We start from the raw sequence: 11,093 nt of genomic DNA on the forward strand, positions 1-11,093 counted from the left end.
TCTGATACAGCCTATGGGGGGTCCGATACCAGTTCGTCATGAGCTTGTAGTTGGTCTCTTGTAGTTTCGCACTGGACGTGCCTTGATGAGAGAGGATGTGTATCTTCTCCCAGTCTGCCTCCGAGAGGACTGTGCCTGTGCTTTGTTCCCATTTAGATTGGTATCGCGCAGTGGGGAGTCTGGCAGCCTGTATTATCATAGAGTATAGCGTGGAAATTCCTCGTGGTAAGTGTCGTTCCTCCGTACAGAGGGTCTCAAAGCCCGTCTTTTTTCTGAGTAGTAGTTGCTTACCCGGGAGGGTGCTGTGGTAGTGCTGGATCTGTAGGTAACGAAACCGGGTGAGCCCCGTTGGGGGGGCTGAGGTGGTTAGAGTCTCTAGCGGTTTTAGGCGAGTTCCCGCGCACCATTCGCCCAGATATGGAGTGTTCAGGTCAGTCAAGACGGCAATGTCCCTGGGGGCCAGTCCGCCTCCAATCTCCGGATTATGGATCACTGGGGTCAACGGGCTTGGGTTAGTGGTGAGGTCGAGTTTGTACCGTATAGACGCCCAGATCTGTAGAGTAGCTCCAATAAGTGGGTGTGAGCGAATCTCGGTTGCCTGCGCGGGCCTCGGCAGCCAGGTTGCCCAGGGTAGACGTTCCCCGGAGGCTGCTCGTTCCAACCCTACCCATTGCTTATCCGTGTCTGGCACGTGCCAGTCTATCATCCTGAGGAGATGCGCCGCCTGGTAGTAGGCTTGAATCGAGGGTAGTGCCACCCCTCCCTGGCGCTTTGGCCTGATCAAGTGCGTGTATCTAAGTCTAGCTACTCCTGAAGGTGCCTTCAGTTTTTTAACACTCCCCACGACTCACATTATACTTATAGTAATACCCGACCCTCCAGCAACTACTGGACACAAACAAGCCTTGTCACGTGACCTTAGGCAAGCTCTATACCCAGTCACTGTGCTCCACAGTAACTAACCCCAAGTCCAGTTTCCTGCACATCCCACCAGGTTTAACACTAGAACACCATATAAATAAAACCCTCTACTCATGGGCCTCATACACAGGATGTCATGCATGTCCGCTATGATTTTTCTTTTTAGTTACTGCTATTTGTTTTGCACCCACTGTATGTCATCCACTGAGTGGAGCAAAAATAAAGAATACAAAAAAAAGTGTATATGCAGGAAAAAATGAAAATTTTAAATTGTTCAGTTGTTAGAGGGACCTAAATATCCCTGCTATTTCACCCTAGTTTTGAGTGTTAGCTAGCTATGTGTCATGATCTGCTCTGTTCTGATGTCTAGACTTGGCTTCTGGTATCCAGTACTTTTGTTTCAATTCTGTTTTTTCTTGGTTTTTGGTTTTCTATTCTATGTCTGGTTTTCTTTATGCTGGGATTTCTGGGTTCATTCCTAAAGTCCGTCCCTGGATTTCCCAGTCTCCAGGTTTCCTTTAAATGTTTGTTTTATGTTGCCACACCCGTTTGTTTTCCATCATTCCTTTTCTGTTTCAGTGTTGCTGCAGGCAGCTCCTCAAGGCTTCTGCCCTTTCTTGCAGGTAAGTGCTATATATGTCTACTTAGGATGTTTTAGCATACATTAGGCAGTGTAGGACCTGCCAGATATGGGGTACATTGGCGTTGTTGGCAGGCTTATGCAATGTATGATCATATAGTGTGACTAAATCCCCATGATTTTCATATGTAGTACTTAGTTATTTCTCCTCTTGTTTTGCCTATGTTATCTTGTCTTGTTTTAGTTTGTATACCCAGTCCACGTACAGTCCTGTCCAGTCTTGCCCATGTTATGTTCATGTTTTCCTCATGTCTTGTGTATATGTTCTGGGTTTAGCTTACTATCCTTCTCTGGTTCTATTAGTTCTGTCTTGTTTTCATGTTTGGTGCCTATCTCTAGTCTTGCCTTGTTTCTAGTACTGGATACAATCTTGCTGCAGAGCCTCCCTATTCAGCTCCTGGGAGGTCTGCTTAATTTCCAAGCTCCTAGTTCCTGGTATCCGCTGAAGCTGATTCAGGGTCTTGGTATGTGGCTGCACAAACGCTGGTGCTCAACACCAGGGGGCGTGTGGTTCCCCTGCACCAGACCCTGCTAATCCACCTCCACGCTGTAACTCCTACTTTGAACATCAGGCATATTGGGTCCCGGTCCTGCTCCGCCGCCTGGACACTGTGTCTGGGTCCCGGGCACCCGACTGCCACCCTGACACTATGTAATCATGTAATCTAAGTTAAATTAATATTGCACAATATTTTTTTTTTTTTGTTGTTGTATCTACACACATTTACCCATGTTTTCCATGTTCTTGTTTGTATGTCACTACTGTATTTGTATTTTGAGCTATACCAAGGATGCATCACTTTGAGTCATTGAATACACTTGAGCAAAATAAAAACTTTAGAGAAGTCAAAGATTTGTTTTAGCTTTAACTAATACTATTTATCAACTTAACTCTAAAAACCAAAACAAGTTTAGCTGTTTATGCAGCCATAGCCACACCTCCTGTGGTTGTGACTCTCACAGCCAACATGAAAAAAAAACTTCAATTTTAATCTGATCTTATAGCACATTGTGTTCAATTTAAAAGTTATCCTGTTCTGTTTATTAAACTTTAATTAGAAAGTGATTTAAATCCTGAATGGCACAACACTGAGCAGTGAGACTGCAGGAGTACAAACCTTTTATGAATGGGGAGCTAGTGATTGGCTTAGTCAGCTCACCGGACTAACAGTACTCCTGAACAGCGGCACTCCATGCTTCCTGAAACTGAACTTGAGAAATCTGATGCCGCTGGGAACAGGTAGTACTGTCGCTAGAGAGCAACCTTTAGTGTAAACCATCAGGTAAGAAAAGGCCAGTGACGGCTGGGCACCATAACAACTTAAGTTTGATGAAGTTGTTATGGTGCCCATACAGTTTCCTTTAATTCCGTATCTGAAGCAGGCCATGTTACCCACACACGTGGAAATTCTGTCTGAATGATATGTGAAGCTTCAAGCTTTAGACTGACACATGTTACTTGATAACAACTTACTAATCTTGCTGCTTCCATTTTCAAAGCCTCTACTAGTACTCGGCAGAGATGCAGAATCCTCAATCTCATCTTCCAATTGGCTCTAGAAAGAGGAGGCACAATGTCAGTAGTAGCACATTTAAATGTGAAGTCTAAATGCACACAAAGTGGAATCCATACACACAATGAACTCATAATAAAATGATTCATACACATGATGACAGTTCTCAAGAGTTGCAATAATTTCAGGTTATAATGCACTTATCCAAAACATCACTGTTAAAATTGTGCTTTTAAGAATCACAATAATACGTATTATACTGTCGAGGTGACAATAAGATTATTTTTAGTCTGTGTATCACTGCGCATGTGCTTAGTGAATGCTTAAAGACCAGATTCCTGACTCTGGCTCAATTTCTAAGATATGGCATACTTGCAAAGCAAAACCATTTACTGCAGCAATAAAACAATATATAACTTAAAAAATATGCCCTCAGATGGAGACATTCTCCCCACCTATAATGAAACTTAACCTGTTGATCTTGATTCTTGTGCTCCCCATTTAATGATTGCCTTTCCCCCCTCCCCTCTCTGTTGCTCTCCTTTTCCTTCCTTGCCTCCCTTCCCCCCCCCCCCCCAAAACTATTCCTCTAAGCCTGTTTAAACAAATACGCTGACATTTCTCTCTTTAAAAATTTTTATTACAAGTTATGTACTGCCATTTTAGATAACTCAGCCTACCTTTTTCCCCCTGAAATCTATTGACAAGAAGGTGCCACGCTGTAACTTTGTTTGCCAGGAGACCACCAGTATCAATAGTCTCCATGTCTACATAACTGTGTGCATTGATGATACCAAGTTCTTATGACTGACGGAATTTTTAAAGTGAATCACAGAAAAAGGAGCTAGAAGTTAAAATAATGCCCATTTGAACAACTAGGGGCACTAAATACAGTCTACCATAAACCAGCTTCATGCTCATAATTCCCATCCAGGATGCAACTGTGTGGCGTTTCGTGGGGTCTCTGTCAATGCATGCCTAACACACCCAATGTTTTAACAAACTGCCAAGTCAAGAGCTCAGAATTCATCCACCACACACTAAGCAATAAACCACTGCAAAAACTATAAAGGTAGCAGCGCTACAGATTATTATTATTATTGCTATTTATATAGTGACAGCGTATTCTGCAGTGCTTTACAATATTATGGAAGGGGAAAATTTAACAAACAGAGGGATAAAGCTCATATACAAAACTGCAAGTACAACGAGTAATTACAGGCCCTTAAATGGCATGTAGGTAATTCTTTTTCACGTGACTTTGAAAACATCTTTCCCATCTTTTTGCCTGAAGTTACTTATATTTTTTTTTATATCAACTGTATCTGTGGCACTGCTGGGATAAGTACAAATGCTCAGTAATGGTTTGATATTTACTGATATTTATTTAAGATTGGCTTTCCTGTTAAAAATAAAACAACTTTAGGTTGAAGGTACACTATAGTCACCAGAACAACTACAGCTTATTGAATTTGTTCTGGTGAGTAGAATCATTACATTCAGGCTTTTTGCTGTAAACACTGTCTTTTCAGAGAAAATGCAGTGTTTACATTACGGCCTAGTGATAACTTCACTGGCCACTCCTCAGATGGCTGTTAGAGATCCTTCCTGGGTCATGGCTGCCTAAAATGCATCCAAACATTCAGTGTCTCCTCCCTCTGCATGCAGACACTGAACTTTCCTCATGGTGTTGGTTTTAACACTATAGAGTCAGGAATATATGTTTGTGTTCCTGACCCTATAGTGTTCCTTTAAATTAAAAACCATAACATGCCATCTACAATATGTTCTATCTAGCTGCTAGCAAGTGCATCATTTGTAAATAAACCTGAATACAAAGTATGGTACAGGGGTGTGGACTTCCTATTGTCTAGTGCCCAGGGCACGCAGTTCCAGGCACCAGGAAGATTCTTTCTGCTTTAGCACTGCCTAGGGCAAGCGGCTGGGCTGCTACAATGGACATGGAAAATCAAACCGGGGATGGGAGTATGTGGTCTGCACATTCGGCGGGTGCAGACCACAGTAATTTCTCCCTCTCTCACTAATGTGTCAGTGCAGAGCCCCTCGAATTTCCTACCTACTTTCGGACTCACGAAGAGCTGCCTGATAGATCAGTTATGGTGGTCTGAGCCTGATGGAGGTGCAGATCACACACTCCCCCAATAGATCACCAGGCACTTTAACCCCCTTAGACTGCCAGGGAAAAACCTGAGGCAAAAGGTTGTGAATAACTCAGTTAAATATTTTTTTCCAGCTCAGTTTTTATTTGTCTCAGTTTTTTCATTTGGATTTAATTTGTAAAAAGTGAGTGAATAAAACTCTAAATCTCAAGGGATCTAGACTGTGCCCCAATCTGACATTGTTTTGTGCGTCAGGACAAGTAGATTGTGATGACAGACAACAAAATTGGGCTACCACTTTAATTAATTGGATTTAGTTTTTAAATTAACACACATGTTGTCCCTCCCTTCACCTGCACAGACATCTATGCCAACTATTGAGTGACAGAAATGAAGTGGAGGTAAACTATAACAAATCTATTGCATTGAGATCTGTTAAGGTCAAACTGTCATAATAGTTTCACTTTATGTCAGATTTTGCGTCATTCTCATGTTTGACATGTAGGAGTAATTCGAATCTATGATTACTGGTATTTGTTCTAGAGACCCAGACTGTCAACAGAGCTATTTCATGGACAACTAACTGCCTGGAACACTAAACAAAAGAATACTTTGCACAACGAGAACAGAACATGTTCAGAACAGAAAGACATACATTTAATTGTTTTCACTGTCCCGTTTCAAAGCATGCAAGCAAATTATTTTGGCTGGCGATAACCCAATTTGAATACAAGTCAGCAAGGCAAAACGATACGGGAAGCAAAGCCAATATATTGTTTTCTTCTCTTGATCTACACAACCACTTACAATCTTGTGAGAATGGGTATTTTTTGTTTGATGCAGATTCGTACAATTAATGACCTTTAAGGGGTTTGGCTTTCCTTACGGCAATTTGGGCTACGTGTAATAAAAAATAAACATTCTAGGCCAAGGTGTTATATTTGGTACACTCACCATGGCATTGAGAATAAATTGAATGGCGCTGTACAGCCTATTCAATTATAAATGATGGTAAGAGCTTTTAGGGAATAAACTAAATTTTACATGCAAATATAGATACTTACCACGACAGAGGATCCACATGACTCATTCCCACTGTCTGACTTTAATTTCTTGCAGGAGGGTTGGTTCGCCATTTTATCTTACTAAAGAAAAAAAGATGATATAATATGTAAATATTACTATTTATGACACGCACAAATTTAAATATGTATCAGATGATGGCTCTCTGCCAATGAGTGTAGCCCTGCACTGTAGAGCTGCAAGCTTCTGGCTCCCTGACTAAGGTAGTGGAGGTGGGGAGCAGCGCCTGGTGGACTTCAGCTAACAAATCAAACTGTTCTAAAACAGTTTAACTACTTATACTAGAAGGCAGCCAGGGCACACCCTAGCACTGTAGTGGTTATAGTTCTTGGAGTGTCCCTTTAAAGGACCACTCTAGTGCCAGGAAAGCATACTCGTTTTCCTGGCACTAGAGTGCCCTGAGGGTGCCCCCACCCTCAGGGACCCCCTCCCGCCCTGCTCTGGAAAGGGGAAAAGGGGTAAAACTTACCTTTTTCCAGCGCTGGGCGGGGAGCTCTCCTCCTCCTCTCCGCCTCCGTTCCTCCCCGTCGGCTGAATGCGCACGCGCGGCAAGAGCTGCGCGCGCATTCAGCCGGTCGCATAGGAAAGCATTCATAATGCTTTCCTATGGACGCTTGCGTGCTCTCACTGTGATTTTCACAGTGAGAATCACGCAAGCGCCTCTAGCGGCTGTCAGTGAGACAGCCACTAGAGGAAATAGGGGAAGGCTTAACTAATTGATAAACATAGCAGTTTCTCTGAAACTGCTATGTTTATAAAAAAATTAGTTAACCCTAGCTGGACCTGGCACCCAGACCACTTCATTAAGCTGAAGTGGTCTGGGTGCCTAGAGTGGTCCTTTAAGTAATGACAAATGTGGGTCAGTGTTTGTAGCCTCTTTGCACCCTAATAATTACATTAATTTGTATTGGTTATGGTGCTTAGATTGCCCTGTAAACTGACAAGACAGTAGGCTATTAATTATAAGTTGCAAAGACAAAGGTTATTGAGCAAGACCTGCAAGAAGTTAAAAAAAAAAAAGACAGGACGTGACAAATTTAATCTACACCTAAAATTTACTCCCCTGCCCTAACAAATCGTGTTTGCCACGTAGAATCCCCTTGTGTATCATTCATCCCAAGAGCACCTTCATCTGTCACTGCATCCATCAATCACCATCCCGATACCCACATGAGCACGTAAGCAAGCTGAAGGAGCCGCTCCTTACAGTCCGACTCAGTGGCTAACCTTCCTAATTTGCATGGGGAATGTTCTACAACCCCACAACATTAAAAACATTTTTTTTTTTTAAATATCTCACTATCATCACCAAACAGGGTAAAAACGGCTCAATTGTTTGTTGCCATGGCAGCCAGGCCCATAGTATTGATCAGGCTCTGGTTTAAGGGCTAAGGAGGTCTTTTGCAACTATTAATTTATTTTATTTTTTTCTTAAAAGCATTGCAACTTCATATACCAGGATATAGGATTTCTGAACTACTTGTTTTTCTGCAATAATCTAATTAAAACTAAGGCTTCTTGGGTATAGGAACTGTCTAGACATTCTAGTTAAAGTGCTTGATAGAAAATAATTATATAAAAATATAATCTATAAATTATAATGATATCAAAGTATCTTCAAGTATGTTCTTGCTGTCATCTCAAATTAATTAGGAGTGATGAATAAATCATTAAAAACAAGATATTTAACACTTACAATGTTAAATTCAGAAATACATGAGGGTCAATTTTTTTTATAAGAGTCTGTCCATTTATACACAGTAGGAATGTCTGGGATTAATCAGTGTCACCAAAGACGCAAACATAGCAGTCAGTCACGCAAAGCGGTCACAATTTTTCTTCTGAGATAATTATCAGCATATATGCCTGCATAATAAAATTATTATTGTAATACAAAAACAGACGGATTGAACCCTGGATAATAAGATGCATATGAATGGATATTCTAAACATATTGTTAAATAGTGAAAGTGAAAAGGAGTGTGTTTTCTGTATTATTCAATGTATATCCCTACATTCTTTTTGCCTTTGCTCTAAAAACAAACCTTTTTTTTGTTTTTCTTTTCTTTTATTTTTTTTAAGCAGGCCTGCTGCTAAGATTTTAATACTTTTTTTTTTTAGATCTCCTTTATAATTAATTTAGTGATGGCACATTCTTAGCTGTTTTCCTAACCCTGCACCCTTCTTCCAAAGCTTTGACATTTTTAAAGTGTCTGGAAGTAGTGAGATTTAATGATGTAGTTCCAACACTTCATGATGTACTTACTGCAAGAATAAATTGCAATGACAATTTTACTTCGATAATAAATCAATGTTACATTTATTTCCCTTGCACGGAACATTTTTGTCTGAATAAATTCATGATTCTGCAGGACACTCTTAAAGAAATACTCCGAGCACCATAATCATTGCAACCTGCTGAAGTAGTAATGGTGCCAGGAGCGCGCCGTCACCCTCTCAGTGTAAAACCGTTTAAGGAAGCATTATAGTGTTAGGAACATAAATCTCTCATCTTACTTAGGTCTCCAAGGTGCATAGAATGTTTCAGACTTATCATTGCCATTAGTATCAGTCTGCCCACCTTAGATGTTTCTAAAATAGGCACTCAAAACAACATGCAGCTTATTGTAGTGGTTATGGTGTTTAGAGCACTAAAAGAGTACTTGTTTACACCAGTCATGTGATATAAACACCAATACTTATGAATATAAACATCAGTGTTCTTTATAAACACTTATTTTATTTTATGGACATTCTTGGATGGAAATGTTGTCACATGTATGTGTGTTATTTAATCAGTTTATATCTAAGTGTTGTTTATGTTTGGATTTACAAAATCTATAATTATGGGATTCTATATATATTCATGTCTTACTTTTCAGAATCATATAATGATAACATTAAACTGATCTGATATATAGATAACTCCCCAAAAAATCTGATAAGATTCTACATGAACTGCAACAAAAATTGTAAACACGTTTTTTTTTGTTTGTTTGTTTTTTAATAAATTGCATACCAATCCAGTATTCTACACAGTGTTGAACTGATGCATTCCTTACAGAGACAGTAAACAGTAAGTAAAGGTGCTGTGATTCATAACCCCTGGGGTCTCCCCTGTCACCCTCAATCTCTCCCCAAATGTATGCTAGGACCTCCAGTAATAAAGCAAAATGTATAGGATCTGCTATTAACAACTCCACTTACCTACTCCTAAAATGTCCTCTTCCCACTCACCACACCCAGCTTCAGAGAGAGCGCCCCCTGCAGGTGCGTGTCTATGCCAAAAGGGCGGTAACCACATGCATTACAACGTCTTGCTGGACGCTGGACAGGAAGACAATGGTTCTAGAATGTTCACGAGCCATTTTAGATTAAATGTTCATGTTCTTAGCTGAAAAATGATATTGGTTTCTCAACATTCTAATCAGAAGCTAGAGTCTGCTGTACATGGGTTCTTTAAAATACAACAGCCAATAACCTGTTTTGTACATATTATAACAGACTACCATGTACATTTTAGTTTATTCTCATTAGAAGAAGGGTCTTTTAGTAGGAATGAGCAATTTTAGTAAATACTGGAAAACATACAAAAGGTTGCTTTTTTAGGTGGTATTTATTCCTGTTTTATAGCTTTACTATCTCCTTAAAGGTACACTCTGGTTACCATAACAACTTCATTGAAATTAAGTTGTTTTGGTGCCAGGAGATCGCGGACGTTTAGGGTTTAAGCCATTTACTTATGGTTAAACCCCAAAGTATTCATGCCAGCGTTGTTTTTCTCTGCCACTCCAATAATGGCTTTCTGAATATCTGTCAGTTGCTCTCCATTCAAAAACCGGCTTGAGAAACATACGTACGTTTTTTTTTTTTTAAGTCGTTTTGCGAATGGAGACCTACTAATTGGCTTAGAGTGTCAGCTGACACTCGATGCCAATTAGCAGTGCCACTGCAGTTCAGAAAGTGGATACTGGAGGAGCAGAACGAGCTGGCGCTGGTGAGGAGACTTTGGGGTTAAACCATTTGGGCATGGTTTATCCCGTGAAGGTAAGCCAGGGACTTCCTTGCACCAGAACAACTTACACATTTATCTAGGGTAGAATTTATTTTTGCATCCATCAAGTTAAGCTTTTCTCACATCTGTTTTTGCAACCGTAGTTACACCTCCCTGCATGTGAACCACAAAGTTTCCCTGCACATTTCCTGTAAAGAGATATCTAATGCTTTAGCTTCCTTTATTGCAAATTCTGTTTAATTAGAATTCCTTAACTCCTGCTCTGTTAATAGACTGCTAGAGCCCACAGGAGCATCCTGTGTGTAATTAAAGTTATGTTAACCCCTTCAGTACGGAGTCAATAGTGCACGTTCTGATCAAAACAAAACGTAAACAAAAACTGGAATTTGCGCTATATGTCTGTTCACCCGTAGTTCCCCTCTTTCATATTATATGCACCCACACTTATTATATATCATTTTGTTAAGGAGAAACAGGGCTTTAATTTATCATTAACTATTCATATATGGAACATAATTCATTATGAATAAAATAAAAAAAAATGTGAGAAAATAAGATTTTTTTTTAAATTTGTATTTCCGGCTGACATTTTAGCTGTGAATGTCATAATACTGTTAGGTTTTACTGCACAAAAATGCACATATTTGTAATCAGCGATGTCTCACGAGTACAACAGTATCCCCCATTAACAGGCTTTATGGTGTTTTGGAAAGTTACAGGGTCAAATATAGAACATTTTTAAATAGAAATTTGCCAGATTGGTAATGTTACCTTTGAGACGGTGTGGTAGCCCAGGATTG

The 11,093-nt window shown here is 40.1% G+C and overlaps 1 protein-coding gene across 1 annotated transcript in view; it reads right to left on the bottom strand.

The window, feature by feature from the left end:
- The window catches only part of PIWIL4 (piwi like RNA-mediated gene silencing 4), a 188,845-nt gene extending 179,313 nt beyond the window's left edge, over positions 1-9,532 (bottom strand). Inside the window, exons 1-3 of the mRNA XM_063430649.1 lie at positions 9,486-9,532; positions 6,260-6,340; positions 3,036-3,117 (exon numbers count right to left, since the gene is read on the bottom strand). Coding sequence (XP_063286719.1) covers positions 3,036-3,117; positions 6,260-6,331 — 154 coding nt within the window. The 5' untranslated portion in view covers positions 6,332-6,340; positions 9,486-9,532. The remainder of the gene's footprint in view (positions 1-3,035; positions 3,118-6,259; positions 6,341-9,485) is intronic.
- Between the last annotated feature and the right edge of the window lie 1,561 nt (positions 9,533-11,093).

This window comes from Pelobates fuscus, chromosome 1 (assembly GCF_036172605.1).
Source record: "Pelobates fuscus isolate aPelFus1 chromosome 1, aPelFus1.pri, whole genome shotgun sequence".
NCBI classification, from domain to species: Eukaryota; Metazoa; Chordata; class Amphibia; order Anura; family Pelobatidae; genus Pelobates; species Pelobates fuscus.